Below are 19,770 nucleotides of genomic sequence, written 5' to 3'. Positions count from 1 at the left end.
TATGAAGTTTTCTTTAATTGCTTCAGGCATCTTATTGGGGTGACTAGGTGGTCTCGTGGCCTCGGAGCCCCTGCAGATTTTTTTTTTTCATCATGCCTCTGGCCTTTGTTTTTTCTGTCCTCCTGGCCATCAAACCTTACTTTATTCTTTGTTGCTTAGTATTGCCTAATCTTATTTTTTATTTTATTTTTTCTTTCTTCATCTTTTAAAGCCCTTTGAGCTACATCATTTGCATGAAAATGTGCTATAAAAATAAATGTTGTTATTTAAACACAGATAACACTAAAATAATGAATTAAGCACTTGGAAGGATTTGCAGTTATGCCTGTGTACAATAACATTTACAGTATCATTTGTCAGTCTCTGGTATGTTTGATTTTGGCAACAGATTAAATATCTATATAAAAATACTTGTTTATGTTACTCTTAAAAAATAGCATGTCAAGACATAAAAATACAGTTTGGCTAAAAGACTAACAATTGTGACATTTTGACTCTTCGAACCTTTATAAAAAGAAGTTGGTCATATGCTTGAAGAAATCGTATTAATAATGAAAGTCATTTCTTTAAATAATTTATTCCCTGTTACAGTGACATCTATACTACACTTTCTTCATGTGTTACAATTTTTCTTGTGTTCATCCTTGTGTACTACCAATTCATATACTGTAAATAACACTTATGAATTCTAAGGGACTCGAGTTAGAGGACTAGTTTAGTCTCCCTTGTGAAACTTTCTTGGATTTTCTATACACCTTACTTGTTCATGGTACAAGACAATTGTCGACACCTTTGTAAAAAATCTCACGTTTTCTGGCAATTTTTCACATGGATTAACATCCATCCATCCATTATCCAACCCACTATATCCGAACCACAGGGTCATGGGGGGCTGCTGGAGCCAACTCCAGCCAACTCAGGGCGCAAGGCAAGAAACAAACCTCGGGCAGGGCGCCAGCCCACTGCAGGGAATAACATTTACTTCACCAAACAACAATAGAGTAACATGTTTCTTGAGAAAGCTGTTTCGTTTTGGCTACATTTGAACCCATAATTGAACTTTAGGAATTCCAGCACCTTGCAGCTCCTCTCTTAAATAATTTTCATTTAAACATGACTAATTAATAGTGAGCTAAGAGAGTTTGCCATTAAAGCACTGGAGTAATGGCTGCAGAATATAGAATTTTTAGTCATATCTGAAATTGTGAATAACAGTGCAATATTGTGGAGGAATACAAGGAGGATACCCCAACTAAACACGTGCCTGCATGTGCTTCATAAAATGGTTTGGAGATATGTAACTTCTGTGAAAACGTAGAGGTGGACAGATTCCTTGCTCCAAAGCCAAAAGATTTCAAGACACCAGATATCATCACTGTTCAATTCTTTCTAACTAAGTCAGGGAAAATACTTTTCAGATTTTAGTACAAAACGCAGGTATATTGTAAGGTCCAGGACTGGTTTGGTTTTCCCCAAAACAATTATTCAATTTCAGTATTTAAAAATAGTAAGCATAATACACAAGTGGAAAGTAATCAGAATTAATTAGTATGGCATATTTCCTTATCTTTACAGGGAAAAGTCTTCAAGAAGCATTAACCTTTGGCTGTAAAACTGCTGGAAAGAAGTGTGGATTACATGGATATGATGGCATTGTTTAAGTAAAGAGGTTCTTCCTGAACTAAGAATGAATAAATGGGGCAATATTTCCAACACTATAAAGAAAGAGCGTGGTGGTCTTATATGTTTTGCCACATTTGTATCATTTTTGAATTTGCTAATACAAATTGGCATTGCCTAATTTTTTTTATCACTTTTAATTGCAATTCATGTAATTTTAAAGTTCTGGTATTTGAAAATATATAGGCTTTACTAGTATACATTAACAGAAGAAATTTCATGTTTCAAGTATGTCTCCAGCTGCAGGAGTCATCTGCATTTATGGTTGTATGCTAAATTATTTTAATTTAAAGACAAATAGCTCAATAAATTTTATTTAATTTGAAAAAAGCTAAATTAAATGCATTATGTTTTAACTGAGTGTCTGTTGCTTTCAAAAAGAATGTTTTTTATTTCTGGTGAGAAGATAAAAGCAAAACAGGTGAGTGATTCTTCATTTAGCCTCTTAGTAAATGCGAGGATAAACTAAAAAACAATTTGAAAATGATATAGTAATTGCAGAAGATAGAAGCAGATGCAATATAACATGTCTTATGGGTAGTTCAAACATACACAGTATCTGCCGTTAGTCATCATTTGAAGCCAAGGGCAAATGAACTTGGATGCTCCACTGTAGGATTGTACCATTGTTGAACAATGTGCTGTAGTAAGGTTCATTGGGGCATAAGGGGTAATAGCTGCTGAAATTCATTATTTATATTGACCAATTTCATATTTTATTCACAAGTCAATCACTTTGAAAGTAGAAGAATCAAACAGGGCTAGGTTTCATTATTTGCCTTTATTAAGAAGACACAATTAAATTAACTAAGAAGCACCACCATGAAACAAATGCAAAAGGATTAAGAGGAAAACTCACTTTAATATCAGTCCTGGCAGCACAATCTTAAAAATAAAGGTGCCAAAGTGGTTCTTCCAAGTGATTCCATAGGGGAACCATTTTTGGTACTCAAAAGACCCATCCACATAAAGTTTCAGAAAGAATCTTTACTTAGGTCCATAACAAGTTCAATAAATAACCATGCATAGATGGCAACAGATTTGTGAAAAATGAATGAGTTACAGGTTGTAAAAGAACTCTTGCTGATCACAATACAACAAAGTTCAGTTTTTCCTGCTTTGTTAGTATCCTACTAGTTAACGTACTATACATTAGAGATTTCTGAAGGACCAATTTAATGTGTTAAGAACCCTGCATAGAATTAAATTGTAAAGGTTATACAAGGAATCACTCAATTTAGTAAAGAGCCATTGAAGAATGTGTCAGAAAGCTCTACGATTGTAGTCTATAATTGATTTCATGAGGATACCTTAAAGAAAATCACTACCAGAGAGGAAAGTGTGCTCCATTATCACTTTTGGTCATAACAGGGATACCTTAAACTAAAGACACTAACGAGGTTATGCCACTAGAGCAGATTGGGTAGCTTAGGTATGGTGAAAGAATGCATTACTTCCCTAGTATTTGGAATTCATGGTTGATTGTGCAATGGTTGCCTCAGCAGCTAATAGAAAACATCCTATGGCAGTTCCAGGCTGTACATAACATATTTATGAAAAGAATAAATGAGACTGCATACTATGATTACTAATTTCTGGCTGCTAGCATTGCCATGAACACATGCAGACTTAATTGGTCGTCCTCTCTAAGTAACGCCAGGATATTGTGCGTGCAAGGGCTTGACGATTCAAAATGGGTGACAGGCCTCCTTGAACAAAATTGAACCACCTGCAACACTTCTTCTTTGGCGTGCCTCCATCCTACTGCAGGTCGTTTCCCTGCTGTAGCCTCCATGATCCTACCTCAAACATAAGTGCACTTCTTATAACTGAATAGAAAAGAAAAAAAAAGCTATAATTAGTTATTCTGTGTTTCACAAAACTAAACTTTGTGATATGGCCTATCTCTGAGGTGGGGTTGGGGAAATATTCTCTTCAATTAGCTAATACAAGTAGCTGGCATCTATGTGCAAGAAATAAGTAATGTTTGCATAATGCAACACTCTTTCTCTATAAACCTTATTGTAATATATCGTACATCTGTCCATTTTGACACCCCAGTTCCATTTCAGGATTTTAGGACATTGTGATCCCAATATATCTTAAGATACAAACACACACATTGTGACACTCGCTGTGGACCATCACAAGCACAGCCAGGGGATGAGAGGGTAAACTGGAACACCAAGTGTAAATGCAGTGGCTGGGCTGGGACTTTACAGATTATAAGGCAGCAAAGTTAGCCATCCTGTTACTAATTCAGGTAGGTATGCTACTTGTGCTCAGTATTAATCTTGGATATTGTTTAACTCACTTATTTCTTTCTTGTCCGATTCTCTTTTCTATTGTTAACACCAGTATTGACCTCCAAGTTTTGGTCAGCAGATGCTGGTAACTTTCTTTAAAAAAATTAAGTCTTTAATATTCACATTAGAACATTAGAACACTCCAGATGAGAACAGGCCATTCAGCCCAACAAAGCTCGCCAGTCCTATCCACTTGTTTCCTCCAAGAAAACATCAAGTCAAGTTTTGAAAGTCCCTAACGTCTTACTGTCTACCACACTACTTGGTAGCTTATTCCAAGTGTCTATCGTTCTTTGTGTAAAGAAAAACTTCCTAATGTTTGTGCGAAATTTACCCTTAACAAGTTTCCAACTGTGTCCCCGTGTTCTTGATGAACTCATTTTAAAATACAAGTCTCGATCCACTGTACTAATTCCCTTCATAATTTTAAACACTTCAATCATGTCACCTCTTAATCTTCTTTTGCTTAAACTGTAAAGGCTCAGCTCTTTTAATCTTTCCTCATAATTCAACCGCTGTAGTCCTGGAATCAGCCTAGTCGCTCTTCTCTGGACCTTTTCTAGTGCTGCTATGTCCTTTTTGTAGCCTGGAGACCAAAACTGCACACAGTACTCAAGATGAGGCCTCACCAGTGCATTATAAAGGTTGAGCATAACCTCCTTGGACTTGTACTCCACAGATCGTGCTATATAACCTAACATTCTGTTTGCCTTCTTAATGGTTTCTGAACACTGTCGGGAAGTTGATAGCTTAGAGTCCACTATGACTCCTAAATCCTTCTCATAAGGTGTACTCTCGATTTTCCGACCTCCCATTGTGTATTCAAACCTAATATTTTTACTTCCTATGTGTAATACTTTACATTTACTGACATTAAATTTCATCTGCCACAAATCTGCCCAAGCCTGTATGCTATCCAAGTCCTTCTGTAATGATATAACGGATTCCAAATTATCTGCTAATCCACCTATCTTGGTATCATCTGCAAACTTAACCAGCTTGTTACTTATATTCCTATCTAAATCATTTATATATATTAAAAATAGCAGCGCCCTAGCACTGACCCCTGTGGAACACCACTCTTAACATCGGCCAGTTCTGATGAGGTTCCTCGCACCATCACCCTCTGCTTCCTGTGTCTGAGCCAATTCTGCACCCATCTAAAAACATCACCCTGAACTCCCACTTCTTTTAACTTGATGCCCAACCTCTCATGTGGCACCTTATCAAATGCTTTCTGAAAGTCCAGATAAATAATATCATAAGCTCCACTTTGATCGTATCCTTTTTTGCCTCCTCATAGAATTCCAACATGTTAGTAAAACATGACCTCCCTCTTCTGAACCCATGCTGACTGTTCAGAATAACTCCTGTCCTTGCCATGTGTTGCTCAATCTTATCCTTAATAATTCCTTCCATTAATTTTCCTGTGATGCTTGTTGCTTACTGGCCTATAGTTGCTTGGATCTGCCCTGTCACCCTTTTTATATAATGGGATGATATTTGCCATTTTCCAGTCCTTGGAATCTCTCCAGTGCACAGTGACTTCCTAAAAATATGTGTCAAGGGTTTATATATGTACTCACTAGCCTCCTTAAGAACACAGGATAAATATTATCTGGGCCTGGTGATTTGTTTGATTTCATCTTATTTAATCTGAGCAGCACTTCTCCCTCTACAATTTCCAGATCCCTCAGTACCTCCTTAGTAGTTGTGTTTACCTCTGGGAGGTTATCCACTTGTAAACACCTCAGAAAAATGTAAGTTTAGGGCATCTGCTATTTCATTGTCTGTATCTTTTAATTCCCCTTTACTATTCCTGATGAACTTGACCTCCTCCTTAACTGTTCTTTTACTACTAAAATACTGAAAGAATCTCTTGGGGTCTTCTTTCGCCTTATCTGCTATATTCCTCTCCAACTGTCTTTTAGCCTCTCTGATATCCTTCTTAATGGTTGCCCTCATGTTCTCATATGCTACGATTCTCTTTGCAGTCATTAGTCTTATATGCTTTATACAGCAGTTTTTTCCTTTGCAACTTCTTTTTTAAAATCTTTATTAATCCATCGTGGAGATTTTTTAGTTTCCTATTAATTCCAAATTTAGGTATGTATCTGTCCTGCATTACATGTAAAACATTTTTAAACCTGTTCCACTGCTCCTCGACTGTCTCCACATTTAAAAGCTTATCCCAGTCTATCCTACTTAGACTTTGTCGCATCTGCTCAAAATTAGCCCTACCAAAGTTCAACTTAACAATTTTAGTCTTTGCATCTGTACTCTTACAAAATACTGAGAATTGTATTACATTATGGTCACTTGACCCTAGTGGTTCAATCACGTCTACACCCTCAATTCTATCCTGATTATTACAGAATACTAAATCCAGACAGGCTTCACCCCGTGTTGGTGCTTTAACGTGCTGTGTTAAAAAACAGTCGCTGATTACTTCTAAAAACTCCTGCTCTTGTGCTCCTCCATCTGTAAGGTTATCCCAGTTAATATTTGGATAATTAAAGTCCCCCATGACTATAATATCCCCCTGTAAAGTTGCCTTTTTGATATTACTAAAAAGATGTGTGTTGAAATTACTGTCTGAATTGGGTGGTCTATAACACACTCCTAAAATAAGACCTCTTTCCCTAATATTTTCCAGGCGAAGCCACATGTCCTCACTAAGATGGGGCTCATCATCCAACTGAAGAGGACTTACATTTAATCCCTGTTTGGCATAAACACCAACCCCACCTCCTTTTCTGTTCTGGCTGTCCTTCCTAAAAAATGTGTATCCCTCTATGTTACACTCATCCTCATCTTTGTTATTTAGCCAGGTTTCACATACTGTATATAAAGTGTTTGTTTGTTTTTCTGTGATAGGCTTTTAATGGCTTTTCTGAAAAGAGGTTTAGACATCACCTCACGGAGACAGAGAATTGGACTAAGTGTGTTCAAAACAGATGGATGTCATCATCTGACATTATTCAGCGACGACTGAATCTGTACAACTTACAAGAAAGCTAAACTGGTATACATAAATCTTTTCCAAAAAAGAATTTCAATATCAGCCATGTAAGTAAATGAAATACTAGTGTTCTTGTATTAAATTCAGGAAGGAGCCTAAAGTGACATTCAATAGAAGCTATTATGATAAAAAAAGTATCCAATTCCATTTGCTGATCATATCATTTAATTACAAAATACATCTTACTTGTTGCACGTTAGCCTTCTTGAAGATCCACAATATGTCAGGTAATTGAGAGTTAACTAGACATGTTCTTGTGACTGTTGTTTAATTTATTTTAACAATGGCAAGATACATATCTTCAGCTGAACAGTATTACCTTTGACTTGCAGTGTCAGACAGTGCAATATGTTAAGAGGTTTTATTAAATTCTATCAAATGATACCTGAGGAATTCCATAAAGTCTACTTTCAACCTCAGTATGCTGGATACAAAAATGTTAATGTGAAAAAACCCCAGTCTTTTTTTTTTCTGAATTGTGAAATGCAGCCATATACAGTAAAAGAAGTTGCTTTTCAGGGACATGTTAGCTGCAATCAGCAAATACTTCTCTTGCATTCTTCTCACTATTAAAACATTTATATTTAAAAGTCTAACTTCATGCTTGACTTTTAAATGCTGCACTGTACCTCTTTTATGCAGACCATGTTCCACATCACTGTGATTTATCATAAGGCCTGAGATCAGAACATTAAAAATCAAATGTATAACTTAAAAGTGTGCAGAAATCTTCTCTCCATTAAGTTATTTTTTATCCTGTGTCAGTTATTAAGTCTTCTGCTGAACCAACAAAATGGCAGGAACTCCAGGAACCCTGTATTCTAAAAAACTGCTTTAATATTCAGTGTGTGACCCAGTGTGTAACTTGTGGCACAGTGGTTGGTTCTGCTGCTTTACAGTTCCTAGGACCCAAGATCAATTCCTGGTTTGGTCACTTTCTGTGTGGTATTTGCAAATTTGCTTTGAGTTGACATGTTTATTATTGTAAGAACTCCAGTTTCTTTCCAAATAACAAAAGAATGCATGTTTGGTCTGCGGTGGGCTGGTGCCCTGCCCGGGGTTTGTTTCCTGCCTTGCACCCTGTGTTGGCTGGGATTGGCTCCAGCAAGTAGTTAGGATATAGCAGGTTGGATGATGAATGGATGCATGTTTGGTTCATTGACAACCCTAAATTAGCTCAGTATTAGTGAGAGAGTGCTGCATTGTGCTTGATGTTGCCTGGATAATACCTGGACCAAGTGACCCATAATTCTTAATGTTATAACTATCAATATTAATATTAATTATTATTGATATTACCTATTATTATTATTAATTGTTAAGTTCAATATGGCTGGTGTAAGTAAGTGTTATTATTAATATTTGCGTTTTCTCAGGCTTTCCTGAAGCTATAAAAATAATTCATGTTTTCTGGGTATTTCTGACCCATAAGCAACACGTCCATAATCAAACACTGATCTTCCATCCATCCATCCATTATCCAACCCACTATATCCTAACTACAGGGTCACAGGGGTCTGCTGGAGTCAATCCCATCCAACACAAGGCGTAAGGCAGGAAACAAACCCCAGGCAGGACGCCAGCCCACCGCAGGGCACACACACTCACACCAAGCACACACTGGAGACATTTTAGGATCGCCAATCCACCTAACCTGCATGTCTTTGGACTGTGGGAGGAAACCCACGCAGACACGGGGAGAACATGCAAACTCCACGCAGGGAGGACCCGGGAAGCGAACCCAGGTCTCCTAACTGCGAGGCAGCAACGCTAGCCACTGCGACACCGTCCCGCCCAACACTGATCTTATTAATTCAATATAAATTTGCTCAAGAGACTTACATTTTGCCCTCCCAATCAAAACCAGCTAAACACTTGAGAAAATTTAAGGCCTTCTGACACCTTTCCACCATTTTATCAATAAGAATCTTTGAAGTTAGCTTTGAGTCCATCCACATACCCAGAAATTTTACACGCAGTTCCTGAACAGTTTTAGAACACCTTAGGTTTTCCCATTTTACTTCATATGTAATCACTTGAAATGCAGTGAATGACCTAAAATGGTGAAAAGGTAAGCAGTAAACTGCCAGAGTTCACAAAAACTGAAAAAAGGAAATATCAGAATTTTACAAATTGACCTTCTTCAGGGAACAATTAATAGCTTACAAGCAGCTGAATTTCTGCAGCAGTTAAAGTAAATTGAAAGTTCAAGCAAACAATTTGCACAGGTGTCCCAACTTTTGTTGCTTACTTAGAAACCTTCTGTTTGTCTTAAAGCAGAGTTGGAACAGACTGTGTTACTACACCCTCTGAAGTACTCCTTGTTCAGTATTATATTGCACAAAGTTGTAAATTCCAGTGATAATGGCAAGAAAATGGGAATTACCAAATGAAATGAGACAGAGCATTATTACCTGTAGAAGTGTACAGTTGTGGCCAAAAGTTTTGAGAATGACACAAGTATTGGTTTTCACAAAATTTGCAGCCTCATTGTTGTTAGATCTTTTTCTCAGATGTTTCTATGGTATACTGAAGTATAAATACAAGCATTTCATAAGTTTCAAAGGCTTTTAATAACAATTACATTGCGTTTATGCAAAGAGTCAATATTTGCAGTGTTGGTGCTTCCTTTACAAGACCTCTACAATTCACCCTGACAGGCTGTCAATCAACTTTTGGGCCAAATCCTGACTGATGTTAGTCCATTCTTGCCTAATCAATGCTTGGAGTTTGTCAGAATTTGTGGATTTTTGTTTATTCACCCGCCTCATGAGGATTGATCCCAAGTTCTCAATGGGATTAAAGTCTGGGAAGTTTCCTGGCCAAGGACCCAAAATTTCGATGTTTTGTTCCCCGAGCCACTTAGTTATCACTTTTGCCTAACGGCACGGTGCTCCATCATGCTGAAAAAGGCATTGTTCGTCACCAGTCTGTTCTTGGATGGTTTGGAGAAGTTGCTCTCGGAGGATATTTTGGTACCATTCTTTATTCATGGCTGTGTTCCCAGGCAAAATTGTGAGTGGGCCCACTGTCTTGGCTGAGATGCAACCCCACACATGAATAGTCTCAGCATGCTTTACTATTGGCATGACACAGGACTGATGGCAGTGCTCACCTTTTCTTTTCCAGATGCCCCAAACAATTGGAAAGGGGAGTCATCAGAGAAAATGACTTACCCCAGTCCTCAGCCGTCCAATCCCAGTACCTTTTGCAGAATATCAGTCTTACCCTGATGTTTTTCTTGGAGAGAAGTGGCTTCTTTGCTGCCCTTCTTGACACCAGACCACCCTTCAAAAGTCTTCGCCTCACTATGTGTGTAGATGCACTCGCACCTGTCTGCTGCCATTCCTGAGCAAGCTCAGCACTGGTGGTGCCCTGATCCTGCAGCTGAATCAACTTTAGGAGACAGTTCTGGTGCTTGCTGGACTTTCTTTGGCGCCCTGAAGCCTTCTTCAAAACAATTCAACCTCTCTCCTTGAAGTTCTTGATGATCCGATAAATGGTTGATTTAGGTGCAATCTTACTAGCATCAATATCCTTACCTGTGAAGCCCTTTTTGTGCAAAGCAATGGTGACTGCACATGCAGGTCCTTTTATAGAGGGCTGAAATGCAGTGGAAATGGCTTTTTTGGGATTAAGTTCATTTTCATGGCAGATGGACTTTGCAATTAATTGCAATTGATCTGATCACTCTTCTTAACATTCTGGAATATATGCAAATTGCCATCATAAAAACTGAGGCAGCAAACTTTGTGAAAATTAATATTTGTGTCATTCTCAAAACATTTGGCCATGGCTGTAGGCCTTTCATTTAGAGAAACAAAAGTCAAAGTGTCAGTGAGTACAGTGTCCTATAGAATCGAAAAGCAATTGGAAACTGGATGAAACTGGAACAGGAAGAGATCTGGCAGAGCCAAAGTCAAAACCCAATCAGAAGACATGTTTCTGAGGGTCACCAGCTTGCATGATAGCTTAGCAGTGGTCAAGAAAGCAAGTCTCGGTTTCTACTGTGAAGAGGAGACTTTGTGCAAAATCAGAATGAATCAAAATTTGAAACCTTCAGTTCATCACACAGGGTGCTTGTATGCCATCAAGTTGGTGAAAGGATGGTTCCTGAGTGTGTGATATCAACTTTCAAACATAGAGGAGGAAGTGTGAAGGTCTGGGGTTCTTTTGCTGGAGGCAGAGTTGGTGACTTGCACAGAGTGACTGGCATTCTGAATCAAAATGGTTATCACAGTTTGGCTGTTCTATCAGCAAAACATGGCTACTTTGATGAATTCAAAATCTGAATAAAATTCTGTACACTTAATGATTCCTTGACTTATTTTTATTTGCAATTGTTTTTTTGTTTTATACCTTGATTTAATGAAATATTTAGACATTAAACTGCATGCACTGAGGTGCTCTAAAACTTTTGACCGGTAGTGTATATCTATAGTTGACCCCTGTTGTAACTGTTGAGGTGTTAACGATCAATTTATTACACTATAGTCACTTTATTCTCTATGACTTAAAGGAGGATGCCATTGTTTTCAAATTTTGTGTCATACTTCTGCTTTGAAATTGTGTTTTTGTAAATCAAATTTAAATTATTTTATCTTACTTTGTTTTAAATGCAAAGTTCCAATGTTCTCTTTTAACTTAGTCGACTAGAAATATGAACAACAAGAAAAATTATTTTCTTATATTTCCATGTACCTTACTAATATACTGTAAATGTAAAACAATACCCATTGTTAAAAACTCTGGAAAACAGGCATATATTCAGCATTCCCACATGAAGACTGTGTTTGAAAAATCTTTGCAGAAATGGCATGCATATTTCTTAATGTTTTTATTTTTCTGGAGATACAGTCATTTTCTGAACTGCTTAATCCTGAGCAGGGTCATGGGGGGTGCTGGAGCCTATCCTAGCTAGCATATGGCACAAGGCAGGAACAAACCATGGACAGGGCGCCAGTCCATCGCAGGTTATGCTAGAGATATAGTGCCTATAAAAAGTATTCACGTCCTTGGAGGTTTTATTATTTCACTTTCATACTACACTGAATCACAGTGGATTTCATTTGTTTGTTTTTTTGAGATTGTGGCCATGTGCAGGAATGACATTTCTCAAGGAAAAATTTGAGGCACCAACCGGGTCATCCCATTTAATTCAACAAAAGTCAACCCAGAAAACAAACTCTTTGTGACATTAGGTATCTTGCTCTCGGGCTTACAAAATGAACAAGAAAGGCTCGGCTTTAGCCATTGGATCAGGGTGTGTTTGCTTGGGAGGTCCATGTAGCAGGCCTCTCTAGCCAAGAAGACACTTCCTTCCGGGTAGCCAGGATTCCTATGCTTGTAGTACAGTAGGGAGAAGGTAATATTATTGATAGTGTCTACTGTCATCCTGGCAGGTTATTACTTACCTTCTTTATGCCTGTAAGGGGATCCTCTGACGTGCATGTCTGATAACATTGATCAGCACATAAAGACTCTTTAACGTCAAAGTGAAAGCAGATCTCTGCAAATTAATTACAAATGTAATACACAAAATAATTGATTACATAAGTTTTCACCTACTTCAAGTGTGCATGCACAGGGCTGTATCAGTTTTGCATACCTTGACACTGCAACTTTTCCCCATTCATCTCTATAAAACTGCTCAGGCTCTGTCAGGTTGCATGGAGATCATGAGTGGACAAACCTTTTTCAAGTCTAGCCACAAATTCTCAATTGAAATGAGACGTGGACTCTGACTTGGCCACTCCAGGATATTAACATTGTTGTTTTTAAGCCTTTCCTGTGTAGCTTTGCCTTTAGTCATATCATCATTGTCTTGCTGGAAATAAATCTTCTCCCAAGGTACAGGCTTCTTATGAACTGCATTAGGTTTTCCACCAGGATTTCCCTGTAGTTTGTTGTATTTTTTCCCCTCCACTATCACAAGCCTTCCTGGGCCTTCTACAGAGAAGCATCTGCATCATGATGCTGCCACCACCATGCTTCATGGTGGGAATGGTGTGTTTCTGATAATGGGTGATGTTTGGCTTATATACAACTAAGATAGTTCACCTGATAGCTTAAATACTAAAATTTGGTCCCCTCTAACAATAGAACCTTCTTCCAGCTGATTTCAGAATCTCCCATGTGCCTTATGGCAAACTCTAACTGAAATATCATGTGTTTGTCCTTTGGCCACTCTTCCATAAAATTTAGCCTGACTTTATTACCAGGCAATATAGATGCTAGGAATTTATGTTGGTGTTACACCCACATACACTCACCTAAAGGATTATTAGGAACACCATACTAATACGGTGTTTGACCCCCTTTCGTCTTCAGAACTGCCTTAATTCTACGTGGCATTGATTCAACAAGGTGCTGAAAGGATTCTTTAGAAATGTTGGCCCATATTGATAGGATAGCATCTTGCAGTTGATGGAGATTTGTGGGATGCACATCCAGGACACGAAGCTCCTGTTCCACCACATCCCAAAGATGCTCTATTGGGTTGAGATCTGGTGACTGTGGGGGCCATTTTAGTACAGTGAACTCATTATCATGTTCAAGAAACCAGTTTGAAATCATTCGAGCTTTGTGACATGGTGCATTATCCTGCTGGAAGTAGCCATCAGAGGATGGGTACATGGTGGTCATGAAGGGATGGACATGGTCAGAAACAATGCTCAGGTAGCCCGTGGCATTTAAACGATGCCCAATTGGCACTAAGGGGCCTAAAGTGTGCCAAGAAAACATCCCCCACACCATTACACCACCACCACCAGCCTGCACAGTGGTAACAAGGCATGATGGATCCATGTTCTCATTCTGTTTACGCCAAATTCTGACTCTACCATTTGAATGTCTGAACAGAAATCGAGACTCATCAGACCAGGCAACATTTTTCCAGTCTTCAACTGTCCAATTTTGGTGAGCTCGTGCAAATTGTAGCCTCTTTTTCCTATTTGTAGTGGAGATGAGTGGTACCCGGTGGGGTCTTCGGCTGTTGTAGCCCATCCGCCTCAAGGTTGTGCGGCGTGTTGTGGCTTCACAAATGCTTTGCTGCATACCTCGGTTGTAACGAGTGGTTATTTCAGTCAAAGTTGCTCTTCTATCAGCTTGAATCAGTTGGCCCATTCTCCTCTGACCTCTAGCATCAACAAGGCATTTTCGCCCACAGGACTGCCGCATACTGGATGTTTTTCCCTTTTCACACCATTCTTTGTAAACCCTAGAAATGGTTGTGCGTGAGAATCCCAGTAACTGAGCAGATTGTGAAATACTCAGACCTGCCCGTCTGGCACCAACAACCATGCCACGCTCAAAATTGCTTAAATCACCTTTCTTTCCCATTCTGACATTCAGTTTGGAGTTCAGGAGATTGTCTTGACCAGGACCACACCCCTAAATGCATTGAAGCAACTGCCATGTGATTGGTTGATTAGATAATTGCATTAATGACAAATTGAACAGATGTTCCTAATAATCCTTTAGGTGAGTGTACATAACAAGGTAAATACTATTAAGCAACACAATATGTGACACAATCTCAATATGATACAAGGGGGAGTCAAGCTAAAGTTAGAACATGGGATTTATTAGGAAATGGAATGAACCTTAACAAAACTGATAACATAATTTCTCAATGTATTCTCCACCCTTTTCAATGCACTTATGCCATCTGCCTGGAAGAGTTTTGTCTTGTTCTGTCTTGTCTAGAACCTATCAGGTACAAAAGCATTTATACTGCAATCAACTGAAACCCTGCTGAACTAATTATGGGACTTCTGAAACCAAATGGCATCATCAGTCATGATGTAGGTGTGTCAATAATGCAATTAATTATTTTCAGTTTTATATTTAAAATTAATTTACGCCACTTTGCAAATATCTGTTTTTACTTTGACATTAAAGAGACTTTTTTTCTGTTGATCATTGTCAAAAAAGCCAAATTAAATCCACTGTGATTAAATGTTCTAAACCAGGGATTCCCAAACTCGGTCCTGTGGCCCCCCTGTGGCTGCAGGTTTTTGTTCCAACCAGCTTCTGTTTTTAATTGGACTCCTGGGTTAATTAAGTGAACTGTTATTTCCAAAGTTCTCTGTTTTGGGGAACAATATAGAAATTAGAAAACTAAGTTTGCTAGAATATATATATATATATATATATATATATATACTGTATATATATATATATATATATATATATATATATATATATTGTCAGGGATGCCAGGGGCCACGACCCGGCTGGGACGCCTTGAGGTACCGGAGGAGGGTCTACGCGCACCCTGGATCACGTGGGGGCCACCATCCTTTGAAGCTCCACCCTGTAGGGCCCCGTGGTCGCTGCCAGGGGTTGTTCCCATGCCTTGGGAGCTTTGGACCTCAGCACTTCCGCCACATCAGGAAGTGCTGGGGGGAAGAAGCAGGGACACCCGGAGTGCTTCCGGGGATGCAGCCGGCACTTTCGCCACACAGGGGCGTGTCGGCAGGTGATTGCCGGAGCCCACCTGGAGCACATCCGGGTGATAATAAAAGGGGCCGCCTCCCTTCATTCAGGGCAAGAGTTGGGAGTGGAGTGGACTGAGCTGAAGAAGAGAGAAGGAGGCGGTCTGAAGAAGGCATTGTGTGGCCAGGACTTTTGGGGACTTTGGGGGTTTTGTGGTGCACTTTTTTGACTTTATTGTAAATAAACGTGATTGTGGGTGAGATGAACGTGTCCGCCTGTCTGTGTCTGGGCCAGCTTCCACAATATATATATATATACACACTAGCGACTGGGAGCCTGATCGAATCAGGCTACAAATTCTACTTTTGTAAAATCCATACTTTCTCTGCAAAGAATTATTTGTTTTTTTAAGTTCTTGAAATAATTGTTTTATTATGACACTGATTTGTCCTTAAAATGGACCTTTTCGGCCGATGTAATGAAGAGCTTCCTGTTTAAACAGAGCTGCGAGACGTGAACTCAGCTCTTCAGCGCACCTCATTTGATTTTTTCCGGCAAACAAATTTTCAAAACAAACCGTATTTTACGACTCTAATCAGAGTCGGAGTAATAATTATGTTGGCGTGGTCATTTGAGATCTGAGATCGGCTAAAATTTAAACAATGACCGTTGTTAATGCCCAACTGTCATTACTCAGTTTGCCAATAGATGCCAGAAGGACGGATGCCAAAACCGAACTGCCCAAAGATAGATTTCGACGTACCAAGCAAATGGCGATACGTTCTAAATTACTTACGGTTCCGGAGCTGTCGAAGGGTTTAAGTCAGTCGATAAATGTTAGTCCTGGAAAGTACGCCTCACCAAACCAACGTTCCAAAAACCAACTGAACTTACTGTTATCTGCTCGAACCAACACCGACTTACTATACTCGGCCGTCCAGCGGTGTCACTGAAGCATTCGAACATTCTTAGCCAATCATGCAATACTGCGTCCGTGTGTGCCACGTTATGTTCTAACTACAGAGGCAGAGTCCCATTGCATGTTTCTAACTTGTACTGAGTCGAGGTATTGATGTGAGCACCATACATACGGGGTATTGACGCGAACCCCATACATATGGATAGTATCAAATTATATATATATATATATATACAGTGGTGTGAAAAACTATTTGCCCCCTTCCTGATTTCTTATTCTTTTGCATGTTTGTCACACAAAATGTTTATGATCAACACACGCATTTAACCATTAGTCAAATATAACACAAGTAAACACAAAATGCAGTTTTTAAATGATGTTTTTTATTATTTAGGGAGAAAAAAATCCAAACCTACATGGCCCTGTGTGAAAAGTAATTGCCCCTGAACCTAATACCTGGTTGGGCCACCCTTAGCAGCAATAACTGCAATCAAGCATGTGCGATAACTTGCAATGAGTCTTTACAGCGCTCTGGAGGAATTTTGGCCCACTCATCTTTGCAGAATTGTTGTAATTCAGCTTTATTTGAGGGTTTTCTAGCATGAACCGCCTTTTTAAGGTCATGCCATAGCATCTCAATTGGATTCAGATCAGGACTTTGACTAGGCCACTCCAAAGTCTTCATTTTGTTTTTCTTCAGCCATTCAGAGGTGGATTTGCTGGTGTGTTTTGGGACATTGCCCTGTTGCAGCACCCAAGATCGCTTCAGCTTGAGTTGACGAACAGATGGCCGGACATTCTCCTTCAGGATTTTTTGGTAGACAGTAGAATTCATGGTTCCATCTATCACAGCAAGCCTTCCAGGTCCTGAAGCAGCAAAACAACCCCAGACCATACACTACCACCACCATATTTTACTGTTGGTATGATGTTCTTTTCCTGAAATGCTGTGTTCCTTTTACGCCAGATGTAACGGGACATTTGCCTTCCAAAAAGTTCAACTTTTGTCTCATCAGTCCACAAGGTATTTTCCCAAAAGTCTTGGCAATCATTGAGATGTTTTTTAACAAAATTGAGACGAGCCCTAATGTTCTTTTTGCTTAACAGTGGTTTGTGTCTTGGAAATCTGCCATGCAGGCCGTTTTGCCCAGTCTCTTTCTTATGGTGGAGTCGTGAACACTGACCTTAATTGAGGCAAGTGAGGCCTGCAGTTCTTTAGACGTTGTCCTGGGGTCTTTTGTGACCTCTTGAATGAGTCGTCTCTGCGCTCTTGGGGTAATTTTGGTCGGCTGGCCACTCCTGGGAAGGTTCACCACTGTTCCATGTTTTTGCCATTTGTGGATAATGGCTCTCACTGTGGTTCGCTGGAGTCCCAAAGCTTTAGAAATGGCTTTATAACCTTTACCAGACTGATAGATCTCAATTACTTCTGTTCTCATTTGTTCCTGAATTTCTTTGGATCTTGGCATGATGTCTAGCTTTTGAGGTGCTTTTGGTCTACTTCTCTGTGTCAGGCAGCTCCTATTTAAGTGATTTCTTGATTGAAACAGGTGTGGCAGTAATCAGGCCTGGGGGTGGCTACGGAAATTGAACTCATGTGTGATACACCACAGTTAGGTTATTTTTGAACTAGGGAGCAATTACTTTTTCACACAGGGCCATGTAGGTTTGGATTTTTTTTCTCCCTAAATAATAAAAACCATCATTTAAAACTGCATTTTGTGTTTACTTGTGTTATATTTGACTAATGGTTAAATGTGTTTGATGATCAGAAACATTTTGTGTGACAAACATGCAAAAGAATAAGAAATCAGGAAGGGGCAAATAGTTTTTCACACCACTGTGTATATATATATATATATATATATATATATATATATATATATATATATATATATATATATATATATATATATATATATATATATACCTGTATATAAATGTACTAAACAGTTATATGGGAAAAATGTATTTTTCTTTCTTTTTAACATTTTCGTCTTTATTTTCATTCTGCTTTTCTAGGTATTCTAATTGTTTAATTAATTCATTATTTATTAAGTAGTGGGTCTGACGCTAAAGTAGTTGCTGCCTTTGATTATTCAGTGTTGTTTGCCTGGGTGTCTGCTCTGCTCATTTTAATCGCCATTAATAAGAGAGTCTTATCGTTTTTTCACTCACCCGGTGAGGCGGGAGGGGGAGCCCCGCGGGGCTCTCGCTTCTGGCGTCAAGCGTCCGAGCCACCCTCGGGCGCGACCCGCTCCGGGGACAGTGGCAGGTGGGGAGTTTGACTGGGGCGGTACACCTGTCACACCGTAACGCAGGTGTCCTAAGGCGAGCTCAGGGAGGCCAGAAACCTCGCGTGGAGCAAAAGGGCAAAAGCTCACTTGATTCTGATTTTCAGTACGAATACGGACCGTGAAAGCGGGGCCTCACGATCCTTCTGGCTTTTTGGGTTTCAAGCAGGAGGTGTCAGAAAAGTTACCACAGGGATAACTGGCTTGTGGCGACCAAGCGTTCATAGCGACGTCGCTTTTTGATCCTTCGATGTCGGCTCTTCCTATCATTGTGAAGCAGAATTCACCAATAAGACACAATGAAGGGAGCAAACTGCACAGAGAAAGGGCAAAATATAATGAAATCAACATAAGAGAGTTAAGCATTTAAATCTCTAGCAAAAATAGAAATATTTCGAAATATGTTATACATGTAAAAATCATGCTGTGGTGCTTTTCTGAATGTAGAATAAAAGAAGAGGAAAAAAGAGGAAATAGATTTGATCAGTGTTATCAGTTGTTGTCACAGATTATGAATCTGGTTGGAACAAAAACCTGCAGCCACAGGACCGAGTTTGGGAATCCCTGTTCTAAACAATAAAATGTGTAAACTTCTGAATGGGTGAATACTTTCTATACGTACTGTGTGAACCATTATTAGGTTAAGTAAAGACATCTTTTTGGTATTTAATATTATGGCTTACTTTTCTTCCACACAAATGATGATTTTGGCAAAAGTGCAAAAGTTAAAAAAGTCACCAAAGTAGCTGCTTTTTTCTGTTTACTTTGTGGAGCAGGGACCACAAAGTCCAGCTAACCAGGGACAATCGCCACACTGAAACTGTGTTAATAACAAAGAGCCTATTGTAAGAAAATGCACTTAGTGAGAATAACAGAAAGGATGGGATAAATATTTAGTTTATGACTAGCCAGCCACCCTAACAGTAAGCAGGACAGACAGATGAAGTGCACATTAACTAATGACATTGTCACTTGATTTATGTATAATTTTAATAACTAGCCATTTTCACTGTCTTCATTTCTTTTTCTAAACAGCACATCTTAAGCTGCACTTAAATGCTAAAAGAAATCTATGATAAATAAAGAATTCTTCTGGGACTCCAACATTTG

General features: G+C 39.0%; 1 protein-coding gene across 6 annotated transcripts in view; it reads left to right on the top strand.

Moving 5' to 3' along the window:
• Positions 1–2,010, top strand: part of khk (ketohexokinase) — a 36,285-nt gene extending 34,275 nt beyond the window's left edge. For all 6 annotated transcript variants that reach the window (XM_039748433.1, XM_039748430.1, XM_039748428.1 and 3 more), the window contains one exon: positions 1,576–2,010. In XM_039748433.1, the coding sequence (XP_039604367.1) occupies positions 1,576–1,661 (86 nt within the window). In that variant the 3' untranslated portion in view covers positions 1,662–2,010. The remainder of the gene's footprint in view (positions 1–1,575) is intronic.
• Positions 2,011–19,770: the final 17,760 nt, after the last annotated feature.

This window comes from Polypterus senegalus, chromosome 3, assembly GCF_016835505.1.
Source record: "Polypterus senegalus isolate Bchr_013 chromosome 3, ASM1683550v1, whole genome shotgun sequence".
Taxonomy (NCBI): domain Eukaryota; kingdom Metazoa; phylum Chordata; class Cladistia; order Polypteriformes; family Polypteridae; genus Polypterus; species Polypterus senegalus.
Note: the sequence above shows the minus strand (reverse complement) of the source record. Positions and strands in the feature narration are given on the sequence as shown.